Here is a 25524-nt window from a genome sequence, read left to right as displayed (position 1 = left end):
AACAATGAACAACATGGAACTGTATCCACATGTATTTTGGATAACAGTTTGCAGTAGCACAGAACCAGTTTCTGAGGCATCTGACTTACAAAGTGCACCTTATGGCCTTTCCTGGTATGAAATTCAGAACATTTTCAAAGTTTCTTCGCAGTGCAGACGGCAAGTTACTGTTGACTAGATGAAGTGATGCCACAAGTGGGAAGTGATAGATGAGAAGACAATGACAGCTCTCGGGGCGCAGACGGATGCTTCTCCACTGCAGTGCAGGGATAGATGTATCTTGTTCAGTCCAAAATTGCATGTAAGTTGTTATTGTCCAGTGTCACCGCTGAGTGAAATAAAGCTGAACTGATTACTAATACAGTCTCCAGTCCTTTTCCTGTAATCTGAATCTATACATCATAGCTCCAGGTTAAATCATATGTATTAGGAACGAACATAAAATAGCTACAGAGCTCAGAAGTGCAGATGACTGCGAAATCATATGTTAATGAGATAAAAATTGTATTTTTCCTCCCAAATGCAAAGGGACTATTTAAAGAAATTTTCCTTGGGGGAAAAACCATTTCTGAGGGTTTTTTTCCATTGTTTTTCAGCTTCATTCCAGCCCAGCCAAATGAGCCAAGCTACCAAGAACAGGGCAGTATCACCCGTGAGTGATGCAAGAGCAGCTGGGGAAGGGGAGGAAGACGGTCAGGGACGAGTTGCTGGGGGAGATACCTGGGGCTTTGGCAGGGTGTTGCGCTAACTCCTGAAGAAAATCAAGCAGAGTCCAACTGGAGTCGAGAGCTGCTGCATGAGGGGAAGGAGGAGATGGGGTGGATTCTCTTTCCCAAGAATGATCCTGTGGTAAAAGATGAGCAATAACTATAAGGAGAAAAGAAATATAAGGGACAAGTGGAGAAAATGCTTAGTAAGGGACAGAAAATGCCAGGCCTTCTCATGGTCCACTGACTCCCTTGCCAAGCAGCTGTGTCCTGCAGCTGATGGATAATCCTGGACAGGGAACAGCCAGCCAGGGAAGGCATTTCATGAGTGGGGTGTATAGGAGGCAGTGCTTCATCTCTAGGCCTCGGTGGAGGAAAGGGAGCAGAGATAATGTCCTGATGGGTAGTAGCAGGCATAGATGTGATGTTCTTTCATCATGCTTGTTTACAGTGTGGCAGCTGGGCTGAACACGCTCATTTATATTGCATTGCACGGTGTGTGAGTGCTCAGCAAACAGAGGCAGGTATCTGAAAACAAGGTATTAATAAAGGCTGCAGATCAAGAGCACGGTGAAATAAACCTGATCACAAATAGGCGTTAATATTGCACTGCAGGACAGTAACTCCCGCACTAAAGCAAAGAAGGGCTTTGAATGTGTGGACTGCTGGCTTCGTGCACTCTGGCAAGGACCACCACACTGATGTTTATAAACCGTCCTAGAGGGTGTCTGAGAATAGCACAGGGGCTGAGCAAGGGCAGATAAGTTCTCCAGCAACACACTGCAGTTGAATTTAGGGGGTGAGGTAACTGAATTAGGCTTGGGCCACCCAGCAGCAGTCCAAACCTGGCCAGTCGTGCTGGGCTACACACCTGTGTAGACCTAGCTTGAGCAAAGTACTCCATTGGGGCTACCACAGCTTGGGCAGCCTTTGCTCATGGGAGTTTCTCTTTCTGAAGAGAGTAGAAGAAAAACAAGCTGGACAAGCAGGGCAAGGAAGGAGGAGAGATTTCAGACTCTTCTGTAAAGAACCCAAACTATAGCAAAGCATCTGGAAACATGCTTCCTGAGAGCGAACTGTTGCACGTGAAATGCTATGCTATGATAGGGAGTTGAAGAAAAAAAGATTGGTGACTTTGCAGATGAATGACCAAAGCGCCGACATGAGAAAATGAGCTCTTGGTTTGCCATAAAGGCATTTGTTAAGCTTTCAAGTGTTGAGCAACAGGAATGTAAAACCTCTTTCAGTTTGGTGGCAAAAGGCAGCTGAGAAGTAGGGGTACTTGTCTGAATTAAAAATCGACTTCTGCTAGACTAGTGTTCCTGGCAGGTTACAACTGCTTCCACCCCGTGCCTTGCTGCCACTTTGTCTGGAGCAACGCGCTCTTAACAATAGCTGGTGGCTGGAAGGTACAGCGTGTGCTACACTGCTCATTTCCCCTTCCTCCCAGCCTGATTGTTATTGCAGCAGTCGGGACCAAGAAGGGCTCTTTAACACCATTAAGCTGTGAGAAACTGCGGCTGTGACAGTGAGGGTCTGACTTCACGCCATACGAAGCTGAAGAAAAATATTTAAAGAGAGAAAATGCCTTCCTGTAAGTACTTTGTACTGTAAAGCATATGTATATACACAAACACTCGCATGCACATACATCCGGGAGGAGGTGTGTGTCCATGGGGGGAAATCCTGCCTGCACCAAAGTCAATGACAAAAATTCCCACTGACCTTGGCAGGGCAGGGCTTCAGCAACCATCTGTGCATGTGCTGGGACGTTGTGCAAGAGTTCAGGCACACTGCGAGTGCATTTACTCACGGTAGGGCTGGGGGATGGCAGCCCGAGCCATGCTAGCAATGCACTGAAATACAGCTGGGGAGTGAGGGCTCGTCCTCAAGCCAAGCCCACGCGCCAGCAGCGGTACGTCGCCATGTTGTCATGGCTTTCTGCGTCACATCTGAGCTGGAGCAGCTTTGCCTGCCTGCGAGTCACGAGAGCATTCCCAGGCAGTGTCCTTGCCTACCCCAAGGGACTGTCAGGGGTCTTTGGTTGCTTGTTTGGTTTTGGCTTGGGGACTTTTTCTTTGCTTGTTTGCTCCCTTGTTTGTTTGTCTTTTTAACATTTGTTTGGATTAGTCTAAAAATTGGTGAACTGCCTTCATTTACGCTGCTCCCAAAATAGGTAGGATAGTTTTCAAGGGTCAATTAGAATGGCCAACAGGCCCTTGGATAACCCTAATCCTACATTCAGTGATTTCATCCAGCTTATTTTACCCTTGGCTCTGCCTTTGGTGAGGCAGAAGTTCAAGAAACCTACTTCTACAACTGACTTTACTGGTTACTGTCTTGAAAACTACTATTTTAAGGTTGATGATAATTCTATTCCAGTGATTTTTTCCAACTGTTTTGAATTTGTGCAGCTCTAAGCATCTTTCAGTGATAATATAGATGGAAATTTAAGATCCTAGCATAATGAATATAAACCTTGGTCTCCTTAGGTACATTTTGGAGATCCATTAAAAGTAATTTAGGGGCCCAAGGTTTAAAGACCTGCTCTAGTATGTTTAGCTATAATGTGCCAAAACTTAAGTGGCTATTTTCACATCAATCCGTGCATGCAGTGGGCCAGCCACCTGATTTTATTAACATAAAATGTGTATTGTATTTATGGTTTCCTTCTGTTCATAACTATCATTTTGTAATAGCTGAATTTCATTTTTTCTGTCCTTCTCTGGCACCACAAGCATCACAAACCAGCATCACCACATGTGACAGGCATTTACCTGCCACCTTCATCCTCACCGCACACCTCCCAGCTGGGGCTCCTCTGTAGGGCACAGAATTAGGTGACTCCCAAAATCGGAGCTGTGATTCCTGCAGGAAAGCACTATGTATCCATGCCTGGGACCAGATTTGGGGCAGTATGCCAAGTTCTTTTGAGAGTTTGGCCCTAACTCTAATTACCATAGCTGATGGCTGCCCACTTCTGAAAATCTGCTGCAATGTTACGGGTGCTGAACATTTGGAAAATCTGGTGTTAAAGACCAGCCAGTCTGTGGAGTGCTGCCTCAGTTCAGGGGTGACGTGAAGGACAACAGAACAGGGGGCAAGAACTGCTAGTAAAGGAAACCAGAAATGCGTTCAGGGTAATAGACAGTGTCTGTTCAAGATTCCAAATACCTGGCGAAACCACACCAAAACAGGAGTATTACTAACAAATGTCAAGCATTCCTATTTCTGTGTAACAAGTATAAAACGCTAAATCACTTCCAGAACAACAGTCTGAATTACCTTTGCAAAAGACTAGCATGTCCTCAGCTCCTGCAGAAGAGCTCTGAACGAAGATCCTGAATCCAGAGCCTTCCAGTAGCTCTGGGCAAATGCATCCTCACTTCCATGCAGAGCTGTGGCCCCTTGGCCATGCTCTGCATTTCACTGGAAAAGCTGGTAATTGCAAGCTGCTGAAGAAGAAAAACTGCTGAACTGCTTTGGAGCTCTGAGGTCTGGGTGGGTGAAATTCATTTCAATTTAATGAAATTTTTTTTTTCATTCATTTTAAAGATGTGTATGAACCACTTTCAGAATGCCATTATCATCTGTACTTTTTTTTTCAGTGAATCTTTACACTGACTATTTACATATTCTTTACACTCTCCCTTTGGCACACCCTGTATATGGAAGCCTGTACAGGATAACACATAAAGGATTGTGGTAACCACTCTATAAAGATGTAAAGTGCAGTCATTGCCACAGTACCTACAAACCAGATTCTATCAAATTTACTTCCAAACAGGGATCTTGGCTGCCCCCGAACGTATCTGGATGACCCCCACATGTGTTAGCAATATGCTGCAATGACATACATGTGTTCCCACACGGCCTATCCCCACACCGACGGCACAGGTTCCTTTGTTCAGAATCACATTATGCATGTGTTTGTTATTCATGCTTCTGCTTCCCCAACTTTCCTTTGATGTAAATTTAATACAACTTTTTTCATCATTATTTGAAACAGAAGCTCTGGGACAAAAGGAGCATCAAATACAGGATACACTGAATAACATTAGGCAATGTTTTATACTTTTTCTGCAAGTCTAAGCCATAATAAAAAATACATATTTCTCAGAAGAAAAATAAAAGTCTCGACTTTTATTCAGGAGCTACAGACTTAGAGTTAGGGTCAGGCTGGGATGCCGTGGCACTAAGCTGACCGAAGTCTACTGCAGAGGGTTTGTGTCAGGGGAGGCAGGAGGAGATTCAGATTGGCTTCAGCTGTGCTAAAGACATTTTATTTTAAGTGGGCATTAGCTTCTAAGTGAGTCCCCTGCAAGTCCTATACTGTGTCATGTACAGTTTTGGAAAATGAATGGAAAGACGCTTATGTGAAGGCTGGGAAAGATGCTTAATCTTAAGCTTTACTTTCCTCTTTAAATGTTTCTGAACCACACCTTCACCTGTTATTAGCTTGCACGGTGTATGAAGATAATGCTACTCTGTGCTTAACCTTTAAATAAAATTTCTGTGATTACTGGCCCTGGTTCCCAAAGCGACTGTGAGAAATGAACAGAGCAGATGGGAGCAGGCTTTCCCAGTGGATGCTACAGAACATTTCTGTAATGATTTAAAGCCATGTTAAACAATAGCTTGTTCACATTCAAATGCAGAGCATCCCAAGATGCTGCGTGAGGCAGGGGAGAGAACTGAAATTGCTTTTGCGGAGATGCTAGGCATAATTAAAGGCTTACGTCTGAATCTTACAGCTAACAAACTGCTGTACAACAAGGGAAACAGCTCCCTAAGTAGCTTTTTACAAAACACTAAATATACTATCATAACAATAAAACCTAACTATGCAGCTGCTGGTGAATTATGTGCATTTGGTACTGTGGACATCACGTCCCCTCTCTCCCCTTGAATCCATCCCTTTCTGCTGCTGGAAAATAGCAAAGGTCCTCCAAGGAGCAGCTGAAAAGTTTAATAAAAGTAAGTCGGAGCAGCTTAATCTGCTTTTGCAATCTGGCTGTACTTTTTCTGAAAATCATGATTGTTCCTTTGGCAAAGTTTAGGGCGAAGTGCGAGCTGTTAGCATGACCCCGAAGAGGGGGGAGAAAAAAGCTGCTTGCTGTCTCCCCTTTTGACATGACAAATAAAGGCAAATGTGTGAAGGTATTAGAGCCCCACTGCAGAGCAGGAAGAGGAAAACAAATGGCACCACACCATATGCCCGTAATCCCAATTAAAATGCATTCAAATACATTTCTCTTCTCCTCAGCTTCCCTTTTCCACACCAGTGAACAAGCGTGTTTGACAACAGAGTGTGGGAATTTCTAGTTCACTGAGCAGGTTTCCTTTCTCTTTGCCCCTGCAGCTACCTGAGGCTGCTGCTCCAAACCCTCGCCGCACACGCCAAAGGAAGCCCTGTCTCCCCTCGCCATACAGCCAGGCATTGCGCACCGTGGCAGGGACTCAGGGAGAAAGCAAACTGGGAAGCAGCAGACACGGCTTGAGGTAAAGCGTTCTCAGTGGCAGTGCTGGGCTTTTGATTTCCTAAAAGGAAATCAAACCTTTTAGGCTCCCTGATGATGCCGTGCTTAGCTCGCTACCTTTCCCAGGCACGGAGCTTCCTGTGCTTGAGGAATACATACAGGGAAGCATCTAGCAGGCGAGCGGGACCTCCTGCCTTCAACAGGCACGGAGCAGCAGGCACGGCAGCCAAGGTGAAACCTACTCAGTGCCACTGGCAAGAAGGGGGCAGGGGAAAAATGCCGCAGGGTACTTAGGAGGCTGGAAAATGCCTTGGAGTCAGGGGGGTCATGAACATATGAGAGGATGGCAGCATGGGCTGTTCATTAGTGGCTGAACGGATCGAGATAGGGAGAGGATGTTAGTGTGGCAAATCAATCTGCAAGCATCAAATTGATTTTAAAAAATGCAAAAGGATGCACTCACCATTATAAAATCGAATAGGAAGAGCAACAAATAAACATGGTCTATGGTTCATAAAACCATGGTTAGCTAGATAGCAGAACCCTTTTCTCAGGCAGGATAGCAGGCAACCTCATCTGCAGCTTTTCACATTTCTACTTTTCACAGTTCTAATGCAGAATTAATTACTTCCCTCTAAAGGCCCTTCCCTCTCCTCTTCATCTTCCTATTGACATAAAAGCTATTGACTGGACCTATAATCACAGCATTGCTTTTCACTGTCTCTTGCTTCAAATTCTGTTGCTTTCTCCCTTGTAGCATCTCTCAGATCTCAACCAAGAATTCAAAACACTTGCTTATAACTTCGCGGTCTCCAGGTTTTGGGTTTTACATCCCCCTCCTTGCCAGCCTTTTCACATCTCCATCCCACTGCTTCCTACACAGAGTACAGCTGCCAGGTTGATGATACAGATGCAGAGATAAAATTCAATTCTCAAGAGCTGCCTTAGTAAAATGATTTTAACATACGGTTCCAGATAGTTTTCTCTGTGTGCATTTTCTTTATGCTTTTAGGTTCACCGCATCGACCTGTGCTTCTTGAGCAGGTGGAGCAACCAACAGCACTAGCAGGGTCCTCCGTGCTCACTCGCACCACAGGGAAACTGCACAGTTGGGAAAGATACCAAGCGAGTGGCTCAATAGATGTTTAGTCGAGCAAGAGGCTGCTCTGCAAACTGGTAGGAAACAGGGTCTAATGGACCAGGGTCATTTCTTCCTGTTGCCCCAAGCTTGACTTCTCCCAACACTACAAATCTCCTCGGTCCTGCTTCACACTCCTCGGTGTCTCGTACTGTCCCCATTCACTCTGCAGTTCTCAGATCTTCTCTTCTGTCTGTTTACCCCAGTCTCAATCTCCATGCTGAGCTAGTCTCAGTCCCACTGTATCCGCATTTCGTCTGGCCTGGGTCATTCTCTGTGATAGCTTTCAGTGAGCTGCCTGCCTGTGTCCTCAGAAGAAATGTTTCCTACACCAGTTCGCTCCCATCAGCTGTCCATATGATTTCTGATGCCAGAAGGTCTCCAGGAAAGGTCCAAAGGGGTGGTGGTGGTGGTGGTGTCACATTATCTCGTTCTTCAAAAAGGCTGAAAATTTCTAGAAAATTTCATCCTGAAAAGGATACCTAGCATGGAAAACTTCATTCAAGTGTTGGCAAATTTGTGGGAATGGCCTCTTACAAAAAGAAGTGCAGGAAATGAGGGCTATTTGTGGCACTCCTAGTCTGGTGGTTGAAATAATTATAGGAGCTCTTGCCCACCGCTTTCCTAACCAGGAGTAATGGCTCCCAAATGAGCTAAGTGATTCTGTATGTCAAGCCATACTAGTGCTGTATGAACTGTAATATTTACTTAAAACACTCTTGCAGACAACGTACTGATTCAAACTTGATCCTATAGCTGCTGCAAACAATGTCATTATTATACAGCTTGTTATCCCACGACAGCTGGCAGAAATGAGCTTGGTAATTCACACGCAACTTTGAAAATGTGCCTGCACTTCTGACTGTGTTATCCATCATGACTTCTTAATGGCCACTTGGACAGGCATCTACCTAACAGTATCGGCACTGACACTTCAGGCCGATCAAAAGAAATGAGTGAACACGAGGCAGATTCCTCCTGGCGTATGCTGAAGTTATGCCCGTGGTCTTTTTTTGCTGTGTAACTGTGGAGGCCACGGTGTCTCTGTTGTGTGAGGTAACCCACGAGAGAAATCTGCGAGGAGGCACAACGTTTTGAGGTTGCCTCATACTATTCAGGGTTTGGCAGGCCCATTGTTTATAAAACATTAATACCAAACTGATGCTTTTGGGAAACTCCACCCATGAGTGATCCAGAAAACTTCCTGATATGCCCAACAAGACTTCAGCCAAGTGCACTAATTGTAGGCTGCAAAATATTTTTTCAGAGGAAAAGGACAGGAGAAAAGAGAGGGTGAAAACACAGAGAGGAAGAGATAAGCAAAGAACTGATGGGCTACAGTAGGATGGACAATAGAGGCAGGACAAAGTATTAGTGCAGAAGGAGGCAGAGATTGTGGGTACATTTGGGAAGACCGTTCAACCTAATTATCAGAGGCTGTACTTAAGCAGAATGTGGTTCGTGTTTGTCCTCTCCCTCTCTCTCTCTCTGCCTGCATTCAGCTTCTGCTGGTGTTGCCTCTTCCACTCACACCCCTAAAATTTAAAGCCTCTTCTTCTCCTTGGAGGTTTCAGGGTCTGGCAGGGCTTACAGCATTGCCTAGAAAATTACACTGGGGCACATCCCTTTCTTCCCCATTCTTTCTATAGCTCCTGGCCATGCTGTGACAGCAATACAGTCTGATCCAGTTAGCTATGCTAGCCTCTTGGACAATCCACTTTCGTATGTAATGGGTTTCCTGATTGAGAAAATATCATTAAAACTGAGAGTTCTGGAAAAAAAGAGATACTCTAATGCTTAAAGAGAATACTAAAATGATGCTTACAGCTGGATTCTGTTGTTTGGTAACACCAAGACCAAATCAACTCCAGAGTTTAAATCATCAGATCTTGGCCAAACGCTTCTTCTCAATCAGATGCTTTTCAAAGCCAAGTTAACCCAAGTACACAGGCACAATTAACATACTGATGAAACTCATGCGCTGAAGGAAAAAAACGTATAGGAGGTTGTTAGAGGTTGAGAGTCTGGAGTACAAAGGCAGATAAAGTTGACTGCCTACAGCGTGAGCCCTGAGGTGAAAGAGAAGTTATCTGCCTTGCCCAGCTTGCTTCACCTATTGAGCCCCCAGGATCCTGGCACACGCCTGCACAAGGTCCTGCCTTCAGCTAACCCCACATTAAAGAGAAAAAATGAAACAACCAGCACCCCCCAGGTGATTCAGACTGAAGTGCAGAGAAATATCTCTGGCTCCAAGGGAAGATGGAGCAGATAAACCAGGGAGCAGCAGCCAAAGCACAAGCAGCTGGCCACTGAGGCGGCTTTCTAGAGTATATCTCTGTGCCTAAGGTCCCAAGAAACCACCTCACGTCCACAATTCCAGCAGCCACGAGTGCCCAGAAGACACTAGAGAGGTTGATGGAGCCTCTGTTCCAGAAACTGGCCTGGGAGAAATGAGTGAAGGAGACAGTGCTGAAGGGCACTAGTAGTACAGAGAAACTGAAATGCCATTAGGCAGTTTAGAAAATAGAGAGGAGGAGACAATATTGGCATCGGGAGTTCTGAAAATGCTCAGAAATTAAGCTCAATGTGGTATGAAAAATATGTCACTTCCAGAGCAGTTTAACCTGAGCAGCTTCTCTGGAAGGGAGGAAAGCTGCTCTGGGTCTCCCACATAACAAACCAAGGGACTGGGCTATGCGAGGTCCTTATTATCAAAATACCTAATTCTGAACAACCAGAAAAAGCCGGGCAGAGCCAATGTGTATTCCTCCCAAGACCTTTTCCCTCTAATTAAAAAAAAACAAAACAAAACAAAACTCAAAAAAGGAAGTCAGGAAGAATCACAGGTTGAGTCCAGAGCTGTCCTGGAGCCGCGGAGCCTGGAGCGCTGCCAGGCAAGCTGGCAGGAAATCAGGCGGGCTTGTGATGGAAACCTGCCTGTGTTTCATCGGAAGTTCATCCAAACAGAGACGCTTCTGCGAAACATTTTGCTTACGACAAATCGGCATTCTCTGACAAAAACCTGTCCTGTTGGAAACCTCCCAGCCAGTGTTTCTTATGGCATAATCGTTCCTTCAATAAAAAAAAAAAAAAAGAAGAAAGAAACTGGGTGTGTGATAGCTAACATTAATGGGCTACATTATATATAGTTTTGTAAGTGACTCCTTATATGGGGCAAATCTCAGAAATGAGACCTCGGGCATTTCAGTCTGGTTTTTCACAATAAGTGCTGAAGGCTCAGCTTTGTTACCCTACAATGTACACAAATGTAAAAGTAATGGTGAGATGCTGGGTGAGGATAGAGTGATTTGATTGTATGCATCATTTTTTCATTCTGAATAGCATTTTTCAGATGTTACAGATTGTTAGTTTTGTATTCCTCCCTGTTCCTCCCAAATCCATTAGACAGGAAAAATATGGGTAATTCCCTCCTAATGCTCAGATTATGTAACAAGGGCATAATTCTCTCACTTTGAAATGACGAACTTGAGCATTTAGAGAAAAGAGAGAAATGTGGAAAACACATACACAACTTGGAATAGCTGAATCGCTGAGAGCATTTTTCTTTATAAAAGAAAAAAAGACAAAATGAGGGATATTTCCCCTTTTATGGTTTGAATGATACTGGACACCTCTCTCATTGTAGCATCTCTTCCAAAGGACTACCCAAAAGGCTGTAGGATAAGGTCTGCATACAAACTGGGGACTTATTCCTGCATACTCTTCATTTATCTGAGATCTAGAGCCAGAAGTGGGAGGTTCTAATTCAGATAGCTGTGAATTAAATAGCAAAGTAGCCATTTAAACTAACCAGAAGCTCAAGTTATAATGGCTATATTTGTTTTCCACATACCTTTGAAAGAAAACAGCCATCAGCTGCTATTCAAATGTTCTTTCTTTGCCCCCCAGTTATGTGAATACAGTGCGCAAGATTAAGACATTTTCAGCATGTAACTTCAATCATGTGAGAAGTCCCACTGATTTCAGCCAGCGACTTCCTATTGAGTCAGCAAAGTACTTATGCCTGCGTGTGATTTTAAGATGACTAATCTCCCTGGCTGTGTCTGCACTGGCGGGTAGGTACATTGGGCAGGATGTCCTGCGGCCCCGGCCCCCAGCATACGCCCTGGCTGCATCCTGGCTCTGGGCTGGGACGAGATCGGCGTGACCACGAGCTCCCACATGCTGTGCTTTCGTTTGGAAAGAAATCCCTGTGCCCAGAGCTGGCAAGACGTGCAGCGTACTTTGTGAGAGTCTGCAGCCGGGGTGATTGAGGGGATGACTGGAGGGGCATCTACTCTGCTGCATGGCCAAAAGCCCAGCTTCGTGCTTAGTGTTACCCACATGCTGAAACTCTTTGGTAACTTGAAGTGGTACTATATCAGCCCTGGCTCGAATGAGGCTGTCACAACTTCTCTAATGAACCTCTCACAGTCTTTCAATAATGCAGCTATTTATAGGCTAGGTCTATACTGAATAGATTGCAGAAGCTGCACAAAAGCTCACAGTATTTCAGCAATGAAGCTGTAGAGAGACATCAGCGCAGAACAAAACCACTCAGTACGGTTACATACAATCAAATATTATAATCTACTATGCTTTGCCTGATTACTCTCACTGCTTAACTGAAAAGTTAATGGCATCTTATTACATTTATAAAATTTTCTTAGAAGTGAAAGCTGGTCTTGTGAAATACAAGAATTTTCAAGTCTTACAGATTAAGAGCTAAGCCCTGCTTTTGCTCAAAACACCAATTTTTAGGTGTAGCATCACTTAATTTTAACAGAATACCCCCAGTAATCAGTGCAGAACTTGGACACAGTCAGAAACCATCACCAACCATCTCATCTTTCTCTTTCAAGTTGCTCTTTTTAGGCTCTAGCAAACATCCTGGGTCTTGTGCTCCCAGCATGTATCACAGGGTGAAAATATTAATAAAAAGAATGATTAAAAAATGTTCGACAAGGGCTCTCATGAAGAAGAATTGCTGCTGGGAGCGTTCTGTCTTTTTCACCACCCAAGCACACTGCATCTTAAATGTTTCTTTTTGAGATGTGCGAGACAAAAGTAGCACGAAGCAGCAGGACCCTTTGCACATGGCTCACCTGAACCTTTCTTAGAAGAAATCAGAGAAAGGATTTTACTGCTTTGACCTTCCCAGAGTTCCGCCTCTATGACACTTGTTCACGAAATCCCAATAAACAGCAGACTGCCACAAACATGCTTTCCTTATGAATCTTATAAATCTTCTTCTGAATCTTATGAGAGAATTGACATTCAATACAGGTGTTGGAATAAGTGCCATAAGCCTTTGGCTTCCACCACTCTGGCCAGAAAAGGCTTCAGTGACACCCTCTAACACAGAGACTTGCAGTTCCTGCTACTTTCTCTTTGTCCTAAGGTTCTATCTCTCTAAAAGGAGCAGGGATTTCCTCTGGGGATTAGGAGGAGGAAAAAACTTGAGACAGAGGTACTATTTCATTACAATACAAAGCATAAAAGGATGAAAAAGATAGCTAATGGTTGTCTTTTCTTCTTCTCTTCTGGCAATTGCTTCCTCTTTAGCAGCTTTGAAGAGAAGTTGGGTCCCTCTGTTTTACCCAGGTCTGTAAGGGCACAGGCCATAAAGGGACTTACAAACCTAACTACTACTCTAAGTTGCAGAATCCTATATTTAGATGGCGTTGAGACCCTCAGTGTTTCTTCTCAGTCCACGCCTACTTCTGCAAGTGCACTGAGCCCTCTGATGCCCAGGTCCCTGCTATAGGCACGGGAAAAATCGTGTGACCCCAGTCACCAGCAGACTCAGTACCCCCATTAATGCCAAAGTTCCTGGAGGATTCCTGAACTAGATGTTCCTGCACTGGTCGAGACCATCGCTGCTTCCCAGACAGCTGAAGGACGAGGTTAGGTTAGGCACATGGATCCAAACCAAAGTCCCTGCTCCAGTGGACTCGTACGAGTAGCCTAGAAATTCCCAGAGATGCTTGGACTCAAACTATTAAACTATCAAACAGCAGCTCTTCTGACCCTGACACACCCAGATTTTTTTTTTCCACTTGTTTTAATAATTTTTGCTTCTGAAGACAGGGAAAATGGAGAGGCAAGGTGAAGACCTTAATCTGATTGTGTAGCTTTGTGGCAGGAAAAGTGTTAGTGAAAAGAAGCAATTTTTCTGCTTTAAGTTGCATTTACAAATACACCGGTGGTACCTTGTCTAGAACTGCTGACTTTCTTACAAAAGAAATATTTTGGAAGGGATGACACATTTTGTCTTGTATAAGGTTCCTCGGTGCTCAACAGTAAAATTCTTCAATAATCAAAGACCTTATTTTCATATTATTAAGACGTTTAAGTGTAAGTACAATACTAAGTTATAAATATGTTCTGTAACGGGTAATAAATGCAGCTTATTGCTCACTGACTAGTTTAGAAACTCTTTTTTTTTCTGCTGGATTTAAAATTTCTGGTGAAATTGGTGAGGAGTGTACTCAGCACATCCTGTTAGCTGAGTCAATTGAAATTGCACCTGTTCTTGGATGCAAGTCATAACAAATGCAACCCATATACATTGTAAAGAAAAGGACTTGTATGCACTTTTTCCAATTAACATCTGCCTTTTGGCAAGTCATTAACCTATTTTCTCACAAAGAAACGGCTTCAATTGTATTATGCATCTGAAGCGTGCAAAAGTCCCTGAGGGGGCACTCTGACAAAAACATACTGTTCCTGGATCCAATGTGAACATACATATTCATTAATTGTTTGGGGCAAAGAGTACAGAATTTCTGATTTTTACAAGTCTTACAAGGTAAACAGGTTACATAAAGCTATGTCCCTGGAAATACATTCACATCCCAGTTACCGTCGCTTAGTAGAAAACTCAAGAGTGGTTTTGTGCTGTGATATGGCAATGAAAATAATTGAGCAACACTGCAATAAGACTTTTAGGACAAAAAAACCCCCTGTTTACCCTAAGAATAGTACAGCATATTTATTTATTTAAATAAATTTAAATAAATAAATATAAATAAAGGTGAGAAGTTGTATTTCTCGAATCCCTCATGCTACAGGGATCTGTTCAGGCCATCCTAAAACAGCGAGGAGAAGCTATTCTACCACAATTTCTCCAGCCAGAAGATTAATCAAAATTTAAAACTACAGTTTAAGTTTCTCACCATAAAGATAATGATAATGAAACAACGAATTACTATCTTACACATGTAAAAGCAAGAAACAACAATCCCCCAAAGATGAGGGAGTTGTTCAGATACATTTGCCTCCAGGAACTGGTTTTCCAAAACCATAAGTTTATAAAAAAAATGTCACCAGTAGCAAAAAGTAAATACTGAAGATTTTTGGAGAATGTAGTGGTGTGTTTAAAAGAAAAACACCACCAAACCAAAAATGAAACAACCTCCAAAAAATAAAACAGAAAACCCAGAATACAGTTTGAGTTGTGAAGTTGGTCCATAAAGCACAATGGGTTATTGGCAAACTGATGTCTCAGTCTGATTTTGCCCTGGTATTTGAAAACTTCTATGTTCAGATCAAAAGAAAAAGTGAAGTGCCTTAAGGTCCAACGTTGTAACATTTAGCCATTTGGTGTCTGCCCCCATGGTGATAATTAGGAACCCCTAAACGCATTCCCAAAGGAAGTGCATATTGCCATCCAAAATGAAAAACTGAGAAAAATACCTTTATTGCCTCAACATCATGCTTTATGTAATGCCCAAGATAAAAATTCCATTAAAATTCCACTAAACTTTGATGGGAATTACAAACAAAATTTAAGACACAGTAGTAACTGGCAGCATTTCTTTCAGCTTGGAAGAGCTTTTTTGTTTCAAAATGTCTGCAGAAGCACGTATGATAAGTTGCTGAGCTACTGCATAACGCTTTGACACTTTAGGAATTTGAAGTTGGGTTCCTCCAGAGACAGTCTCCCAGCGACGCCAGCAGGAGAGGTTATTCCTGCTGCCACCTTCTCTCACAAACCTTGGGGATCTACTGCATGTCATTCAGACATTGGTGTTCTTTTTTTTAGTAATTGAGTCATTTTTGCAGTAGCTGGCCTGGATGCTGGAAGCAGTCTTTCTCCAACAGGGTGGCCTATTTACATTTACTATCAGAGGGATAACTTAGCTTGAGGAAAGCTGGACTGCATCAGGTACCTGGTTCAAGCTTGTTTAGAACAAGTATGGATTTTCAGTACTTCACTGCGGTCTGCAATACAGATATACTTTCCATAATAATTTAAAGACCTGTGCAATTATTTTTTCACATGGTGCAGAAGCACAACTAAGGCTAAACAGCAGTCATTTTCCTCTAGCTCTATAAGATAATTCAAATTAGTCAAGTCACCAGATATTTGACAGAGCACAAACCCTAGAGTAAATGCTTCTCAGAGTTTAACCAGCCTCTTCAGGTGCTTTTAAAGAAAGTTTTTCTATTCCATAGCTGTATTTGAAATTATATGGATCAAGAGAATGAGATAACTAGCCCACATCAACGTTCCTTTAAAAGAAACATCACGTTAGCTAGTTGTGGTTGTGTTTTAGGAGAGCCATCACAGCTTGAGGAAAATACCTCCATCCCGTTCTCAAACAACCATCTCTAGTTGTACAGACATCCCAAGTGTCATGCATGTTGAGTTTCAATATCAACAGACCACCTGATAGAATGACAAGAACATATCTTAATTGGAAATGTTATGTTAGTTCACCAGATTCAGAAACAGCAGAGGAATAAACTGGATTAAGTAGTAAATGCTCCAGATAATAGCTACTGAAAAGGAAGAAGGATTAGTGATAGGAGCTAAGGCAGCAGAAAGGAAAATTTCAGTGGAGATTTTATTAATACATACAGAAGTAAAAGAAATTTCCAAATCTCGTTGATAAATAATCCTGAAAAGCTTAACCAAAAAAATAATCTACTGATTTAAAACATATACATATATAGTCCACTCAGAGAAAACAAGAAACGGATTTTAATAGCTACATGGTTTTGCGTCTTCTAATGGAGCCAAGAAAAGGCAAAGACCAAAAGAGTATTTGCAAATGCATAAAGCAAAGTACATTTGACCTAAAAGACAGTATTTACATAACTATGCATTATATAGCATTATAAACAATTGCATAATCAAAGGTCAGGCTGTTCACATTGGAATATGTAAGACCATCCTTTCACAAAAAATCTGTGGCTAGGATGTTGCATAGAAATAGTTGCATCTAAAATTTTTATAAGAAGAGACTTCTTCTTTGCGATAAACAGTACTAAAGACTGAGCTGAAAATATGTAGTACTTGTTGGTAAAATTCAGAGTTTACCAAGCAAGTGAGGTGATGTCTGGCTATCTGAAGGTGATTACTATGAGAGAAAATGAAAAGTTATAAAAGAAAAATTGACTGCTCATTGCTTTGGCTTGAACCACAATAGTATTTGCAGTGAGCTTCTGTACTTAAGCTGAACTCTATTGATGTTAATAAGGTTCAGCCTGGCAAATGGGCTTTATCTATATACAGTCAGTTGCAGAATTGGATTAAAATGCTCCCCCCATTTGAAGTGTCCTATTTTTCAACAACAAAATGTGAAGCTGCAGAAATGGATGACTACGTAGTTTTAACTGTGGATTTACAACAGGTGTTCTGCAATTGCCATTTAAAAAAATAATAGGTAGGCATAAAGAAGCATAGATGTTTCCTATTAAAAAACAAGACCTACAATTGTCTTTCTAAAAATTGCAGTTTTATTAAAAATAAAACCAAAATCATCATACATTGTGAAGTCTTTCCTGATTTATGGCTTCATTCATAACACATTAACTGATGGGTGACATTCATAGCATGCAAAGCTCGAGCACCTGTGGAAGTCCTTGGAGGATGAGAATCTTTTGTATTTATCATCTAGATTTCGCATCATTTTGTGTTTGGTTCAAATATATTTTCCAGAAGTATGAAGCTGATTTTTATTTTTCTAAATATGAAAAATGAATTTTGATGGGGATGAGATAAGCAGAAGTGCTCAACTGCATCAGTCTTGCAGCTGAGTTCACACAGATGCAATTATATTTTCAAAGTTTAAGTGACTTCATTTTCATATTTGTAACTAAAAGTTTTTACACTACATCGTCTTACAATCATCACTAAAATGTTTAGAAGATATAGAGTAGCTGTCGCTACTTTTTGGTAAAAAATTCGAGAGTATGTAAGGGACAAAGAAAACCTCTGGCATTTTTGGAGTTAGGGCTAATTAGGTCTTATTTAATTTAGGTGCTTGAGTAATGTTGCCTTAGCACAAAGAGCATTATTTTTACAATCCTTACCTGAGTTAAAAAACCTGTATAGTGCACTTCCATAATAATTGCTATTCATCTAAAAATATGTAGTTTGTTGCTTAGTTGTATTCAAAGATCTTATTAGGTTGAAATAAGAGTCTTGTAACAGTCAATGGGAATGATTTTAGAAAATATTAGTTTTGGCTGGGCTACACTTTATTAAATATATAACCAGAATATCTGCTTGCTACCAATGTTTAAAATGTGTTGTCTATTTTTTCCTTCAGTTTTTATTACATTGACTTCTTAGAAAAGGAGGATTTTTTTTTTTGCTTATAGCAAAATCCAGTGAAGTAACATTTATTATTTCCTTGTGAATATATGAAACATATTCATCAATACAGTTTGTTTTCATCTTTTATTCTTCCTGTCTTCCCTGAAGTAACATTTTTTGCTGATTTTCTAAGCATTCTTTCAATTTATCTTCAGTCAAAGTCAGACGTTGTTCCAGGATTGAAATAGTCTGCACGAAGAGGACAGTAATTTCAATTTGTTTTTATATTACTCACATAGTATTATAAAAGTGTGCAACATAGTAACATAAGAAAAATCATTTTAACTCAACAGGAAAAAATATCCTAAGATGACTTTTCCTTAGCTATTCCACTATTTACAACTGTATTTAAAAATAATGGCTTTGTATCTATGGAGATTGTCTAAAGGTTTAAAATTGTTTTCACAAAATATTTTCTCTGAGAGAGAGAAATATATGCATGTATATATAAATTACTCTGAAATACTATGCGAAAGTTGCATCCATATTTCAACAGAAAAACAGCCATCACTGGTGACTCTGAATAATGTCTTCCAAAAACCTAAAAGAAACTTCTAAGGCATCCCCAAAAAGAGGAAGTGAGAAAAATACACTATTAACAGGGATTCTCCAAGAGATTACCTTCATCAGAAAAGGTAGGTTTCTGGACACATGCTGGCAGTTTCTTTTTAATCCAATTTACTACACAAATAATTTTCAACTGATGACTTTACTCCATACTTCCCAAAACTTATTTCTTGACTTAACATATATATTGCAAAAGACTGCAGAAAAAAAACCTCAGCCGCTCCCTTTTGATTTGGTTTAATGTTAATATATCACAGACTACAGAGTAGTATCTTAAAACATAGATTGGCTAAATTTGGATTACTAAAAAGAAGTATTGAGCATTTGCAAACAAGTGACTCAGAGTCACTGACTGAGACTAGTATTTGTGCAGTATCACTGACACTAGGAATTATTCCACTGCTTAGACTCCTACCTAAGCCAACACCTTGAACACTAAGTTTGAAAAGGGATTCAATGGTACATTGCCAATTTACTTTGTTCATCCCCTGCTAATGCATGAGTGTTCAAGCTGGAATCTGACAATGTCTGCTAAACAACTGGCTTCTGGCAAATCTACACTCGATCTCACTACTGAAAAATAATGACTCTTTTCCTCCAGAGTTAAAAATACAACAATAATCTTTATGATTATGTAGCAGGAAGCTTTCACTTTAGCAAACACAATACATGCGATCAATATTTGCTGAAAGGAAAAAACCAAAACAGTCATTTGACTATGCAACTATTCAAAATAACCCCATAGACTTTAATATTCTGATTTATGAACATGGTTCCTGGGGGTTTTTTGCCCATTGACAGCATTATCATTTTCCACTGCAAGTGTTATCTGTTATTGCATACTTACTAGAGTTAAAACATCCAGCTGCTCCACAATGTGCTCCAAAGCATTACCCAGGGAGGGGGAGATGCCTGTTTGCCTGTCCACATTATGCACAGCTGATTCGCTCTCATTCTCTGACTTCCTTTTTGAACTTGTTGCCAAGACTGAAGCAGGGGGATACTGCAAATCTTCACTGCTGACATCATCCTGTAACACAGAAACACCATTTGAAGATTCAGTTGCCTTTGTCTTCATTTAATTGGAACCATACAAGAAGAAGATAGGCAGAAAAGTCTGGCTTTTAATTTAAAAAAAAAAAAAAAATCTATTTACACATATATGCACACACACAAGGGCCTTCAGATTTGCTTCTTGTTCCAGGTCCAGTTCATAACACTTCAATTCGTTCTGACCTAAGAGAGAATTTCAGCTGCGATGGATGAGGCAACAAGAGAAATCTCAGCAGTCTTTAGGTACATGTTTCAGGTACATATGATTGAGGAACTACATGCTGTACTCCTAGAGCTTAAATTAAATCTTGAATAAATACTATTGCTGACTGGAGTTTTCTTCAAAAAGATAGCTCTAGTTCACAAAGGAATTCATTCACAGCAGTCATATGGATGAAAAATCCATGTGACTAGATGATCACAAGGATTCTTTCCACCTTTTTTTAGTACGAACTAACCTCTTCTTTCAGAATAAAATAAAATTAAGTAGTTTTTAGTTGTTTATTCAGTGGCATTATTTTTAAAGAAGCTGATTCCTTCAGAAAATGAAAGGAGGAAACAACAGCAAAGACCCACACAATGCAAAGTTTAGAGAGAAATAACTTTGATGTATAAACATTGTTCCAGGGTAAGTGAGAGAGCATGATCTTCCCAATTACTTCTGGTTTTGTTGTTGCCTTGAAGTTCTTAATGGTACTTTTGAACGAATGGTACTTAACACGAAAGGTTAAATCATCACTAATTCATTAGAAGGTCCTTCATAACAACTTTACCTGATTTATTAATGACTTTTTGAGATTTCTTTGAAAACTTCTTATACCTTCAGATAATTTTAGTTTATTTTTACACTAAAATAAACTGAGGTAGTCAAGTGTTATTATCTTTAATTATATTTCCAATATCCACAACATTTACAAAATCAAACTTTTAAATGGTTACAATTTAAGTGTTTCTCTGAAATTTATCGACAGCTGATGAAAATATCCATTAGCTATGCAAAGGGAAAATTTTAGCCTTACCTGATGTATTTAAAATATACAATATTTACAATGTATCCCAAATATATTTATGTTGTAAAGCTGAACAGATTTTCAAAAGAAAGAGTCTTAAAATCATTGTCAGACATTAAAAAAAAATTCTCCTAAGTCTATAAAATAATCTTGTAGAATGTAAATTGCTAGGCAGAATTAGTGGCAAACCTCTACAAGATTACTTGGGCATGTTGATGAGTTTCTGTCAAGAATGATTTATGTGTAGTTGACCCTGCCTTTGAATCAGGTAGGATCAGAGAGTGATGGATGAAATACTACTACTACGATAATGTCATGATTTTAAAAGTAAGTAATACTAAATCATATCAATATTATCAGGAACTTATAATGCTGCATTATCCACGATACTATTTGTGTGTCTTCAGTGCCATCCTGCACAGTCCTGACCAACTAACATGCTCTGTTCTCTGGACTCATTGTTGCTGATTCTCCAAAATCTTTTCTTCCCTAAGTGCTGGGGTTGTGCTATCTACATCAATGAGAGAGAACTAAGCAAGAGACAAGTTGTGTCCACCATCTATCTGGAAGAGCTTTTCTTTTTACTAGCTGTTGTGGTTTAACCCCAGCCAGCAACTAAGCACCACACAGCTGCTCCTCACTCCCCCTTGGTGGGATGGGGGAGAGAATCGGAAGAGTAAAAGTGAGAAAACTCGTGGGTTGAGATAAAGACAGTTTAAGAGGTAAAGCAAAAGCCACATGCACAAGCAAAGGAAAAAAAGGAATTCATTCACTGCTTCCCATCGGCAGGCAGGTGTTCAGCCATCTCCAGGAAAGCAGGGCTCCATCACGCCTAACAGTTACTTGGGAAGACAAAATGCCATCACTCCGAACATTCCACCCTTCCTTCTTCTTCCTCCAGCTTTATATGCTAAGCATGATGTCATATAGTATGCAATACCCCTTTGGTCAGTTGGGGTCAGCTGTCCTGGCTGTGTCCCCTCCCAACTTCTTGCGTACCCCCAGCCTACTTGCTGGTGGGGTGGTGTGAGCAGCAGAAAAGGCCTTGGCTCTGTGTAAGCACTGCTCAGCAATAACTAAAACATCCCTGTATTATCAACACTGTTTTCAGCACAAATCCAAAACGTAGTCCCATACTAGCTACTGTGAAGAAAATTAACTCTATCCCCGCCAAAATCAACACACTAGCAAAGCACAGGAGCAAATAAAAAATGCCACACACATAGAGTCAGTAGAAGACCGTGGGTCTAGGGAGAGGAATGGCTGAAAGCAGAGATTGTGGTGGGGTAAGAGGGTTTCGTATCTTAGGAAGAGGAGGGCAAAGAAGAAAGTCTCACCACCCTCTCTGGGTTAAAAGCTCCATTGTGCAGTTAAGTTCTGCAAGGACGGGTCTCAGCCTCCAAGCAAGAACCCATGAAGTGCAGAGCATGGGGTTGTTAGGGACAGGGGGAGATACCCCTGCATACACTTCAGACCTTAACTTAAAACGCTACAAAACCACATGAAATCCTTCTGAAGGTTTGATAGTACCATGGTATTTGGTGATAAGTCACTTTCATTGATTTCATTAAGATGAAAGAAACAGACAAATGAACTAGAAAGATACCTCCAGTTCCCCTTCAGCCCTCTTTTCTGTGCTTGGTGACTGATTTAGGCAAATGAACTAAGCATGTCAAGTAATAAAAGTCTGATGCAACTAATACTGAAATCCATTAGTGATTTGTATTGATACTGGGTTGTGTCAAAAAATAAAAGTGTGCTAGACATCAAACTACAGATTTCAAACACTAAACATCCCAGGCTGTTCTACAGAATGTCCTAATGGTTACAACATTTGCATTAGACTACAGAGAACTGGCCTTCTCAGTCTAAGGCTATTTAAACTCATGGCTCATAGCGCAATGCTTTGTCAGCCAGGCTGTTGCCTTTTAAAGGTGTGAAACTGTGGAAGAAAGGGTACTCTCTCTGCACATGCTGTTCGAGTTTTGCCACTGGTCAACAGAAAGCAGCTTTAGTTCAGTGGTTAGGACGTTCAGTCAGGAGCAGGTAAGTCCTGTTCCCATGAGAGGTTTTGTATTTTATATATAAGTGGATAAAATGAATAAAAACTCCATATGAGAAAGGATTTGAACCCAGAACTTCCCCACTCCTAACTAGATGGTTTAATTACATCTTTCTCTCCAGTACCATGAATTTCAATTTCTTCTCAATATGAAAAATCTTGTTATGTCAACTTCAAATTATTCCAAAGAATTGTACATTGTGAAGGAGTCACTTGTTAGCACAAAATGAAATAGAATACAAATGGTTTGATTTTTGGACAAGGTAGGCAGAAAACGAACTTCCCATTTAATTTTACTTTGCTTTAGCTCCTTGCTTTAAAGTGTTAGAAGTCCTCAAAGGAAAGTATTATGAATATCTCAGAATATTCTGGCTCACAATGTATCCCATGTACTTTTAGATGAGTATGAAGTACATAGGATTACTGCATCTTAAGACTGTCCATATCTTCCATTTGCAGATTTCATTATATGAGATACCATTAATTCAATCCTAGAAAAGTTCAGATTCACTGTGTTATTTCTGACTTATGAAGTTATATCTGAGGTCCTTGGGAAACAGGATTAATGGAAGTTTTTTGGCACGCTTACTAAATCACAAGATGGAGATAGCCTCAAATGCTGATTAACACGGAAAAGATTAAGCTCAATTTGGCATTCAAATACTAAAGAAAAAAAAATTGCCATACATTAAAGAATTTCTGCCTTACAACCAATCATACTATGAAGAACATCCTTGTATTTAACTACAACAGGAGAGTCTGTTAGAATAGACTTCTTAGTGAGATTTCTATAGAAAGATAGTGAGATTACAAAGATAGTGAGATTACAGAAACCTTGCTTCTGTCTGTAAATCTTGACTGCTTGCTCAGAAGCTTCCAAACCTCAACCAGGATTAGCCAAATTTGACAGAGAAGTAGAGGGCTCACTGATTAAGTTGCAACAAATTTCAGGAAAATTGGAGGCAGGGTAGATGGGATGCATTGCAGGAAAGACAGGTAGAACTCAAGCATTATATATTCTGCATGGCAGCAGTAAACCTGCCGAGTTATCACATGCCTTATAAAACGCAGGCAGTTGATGAGGGAAGTTAAAAGTGTCAGTGAAAAACAGCCAGTTGGTGCAGGAACAATTCGACAGCTTATGCAATTATTCTTTGTAGACACTTGTATGTGTCCTCTGAAAATTTTGGCACCTTTTGCTGATTTTAATCAAGCCTAATGAAGAGGTAGGGGTCTCACAAGTAATTAAGTTCCTGAAACCTTCAGGAAACCATTTGCCAGAGTTTCCCACCTGAGGTTAATGCAGCTCTCCAAGTTCACACTCCTTAGCTCCGACGGGGAATGAGGATGTGAGTTTCAGAAGTGTGAGAAAATCCCAGGCTGGAACCCATGTCTTCCCAGACAGCAATATCAATAAGCTCGTTGGAAATAAACCTATCGTAGTTTGTCTAATGTTAACAAAGAACTTGTATGAATGTTTTGAGAAGTACATTCATTTTCTTGCCGTTTGAATGATACAAGTAATTAAATAACACAGCCAAAACAGATGTAACTGTAAACTTCAACTGATACTCTCTGACTTTGATTAAAGGCATACTGCTTTGCAAGTTCAGCGTCCTATGGATAATCTATTAATTCTCAAGTACTTAAAAATAATAAAAAATAGATTTAACATTCAATAGCACTCCAATAAAAAATTTGCTGTCTGTGATTTGAAGTATTAGGATTTAAAATTAATTTAAATTAATGGAGCAGGAGAGGAAAACAATCTGAGGTTATTAGACATCGACAAGTTCTTCTAAAAACAGTTCTACTCTGAGGTTGGTGTTTCTCAGTTTCTTTTCAAACAAGCCTGCTGTACTTCAGACTGAAAATAAAGTAGAGATTTCAGTTTAAGCTCCCACAAAGTGATTACAAATTTTGGTACTAAAGGCAACCTAAATAGATTCTTCCAACCCAAGGAGGAAAGCTGTCAATTCAGGTAAACAGAGCAAATGCTAAGCTACTAAAAATCTCACCAAACATTTTTTTCTTGCAGTAAAATTGATCCAAAATTCAATGTATCTGACAAATAGGCTGTGAAAAATGCTTTGTAGCTCAGTAAAATGCCACCAACATTGCCAAGTCAGAGTGCTGGAAAAGTCTTCTTGTAATTTAGTGAGTTAAGCAGGAAACTGAGATTATTCTGTTATATACTCAAAGACGTATACGGACAATGCGACACGAAAGTGCTTACATAAATAAGGCAAAGGCCTCGATGTTTGTCAAATATGAAAGGATCAAATACAGATAAGCAAATAATTGAACTTTCAAAATTAGTAACAGAGAAATGAAATGAGACAGTTTCAAATTTTCAACTTATCTAAGTTGTGCCAAAATGGTTGTTATTTTTATCATATTCTTGAAACTTGTAGAGATTTTTAAACGTTGTCAGACATGAAGTATGCTGCTATACCCTTGAGGTGCCTGCTTTATATTTTAACCTTTCCTAGTATCTAAATTTACAGTCTCCTCCAGCTCAGTGAAGGGTCCAAAACTGCTGAAATCTAATGCAACACTCAAATGCCAAAACATTGTTATAAAGGAGTGACACTAGTCTCAGTAGATTTCCTTTACTTTTGGATACTGATCAGTTCATGTCCACAACTTCTATTCAGCATAATCTTTTTTATAAAAGTTCTTTTTAAAGAAACTCTTTCTACCCAACAGCCTATTTTACATAAAGTGTTTCAAGAACTAGATGTTCCCTTTCCTTCAAATTAGCCCCTTTCTAAAGTACTTTAAATACTACCAATTCATACACAATTCTATATGTTGCCATCAATGTAGTAAAAATGCCTCATAAGTCATAAAACCAAACAATTCTGAAAGACTTCAGAGCTATAGCTTATTTTGAGA

At 40.4% G+C, this 25524-nt stretch overlaps 1 protein-coding gene across 1 annotated transcript in view; it reads right to left on the bottom strand.

The window, feature by feature from the left end:
* Nucleotides 1-17063: 17063 nt before the first annotated feature.
* POC1B (POC1 centriolar protein B) overlaps nt 17064-25524 on the bottom strand; it is a 58709-nt gene continuing 50248 nt past the window's right edge. The window contains exons 11-12 of the mRNA XM_050895038.1: nt 19349-19531; nt 17064-18123 (exon numbers count right to left, since the gene is read on the bottom strand). Of these exons, the coding sequence (XP_050750995.1) occupies nt 18019-18123; nt 19349-19531 (288 nt within the window). The 3' untranslated portion in view covers nt 17064-18018. The remainder of the gene's footprint in view (nt 18124-19348; nt 19532-25524) is intronic.

The sequence above is a fragment of the Gymnogyps californianus genome, chromosome 1 (assembly GCF_018139145.2).
Source record: "Gymnogyps californianus isolate 813 chromosome 1, ASM1813914v2, whole genome shotgun sequence".
In the NCBI taxonomy this organism is placed as follows: Eukaryota; Metazoa; Chordata; class Aves; order Accipitriformes; family Cathartidae; genus Gymnogyps; species Gymnogyps californianus.
This window is presented reverse-complemented; position numbering and strand designations above follow the sequence as displayed.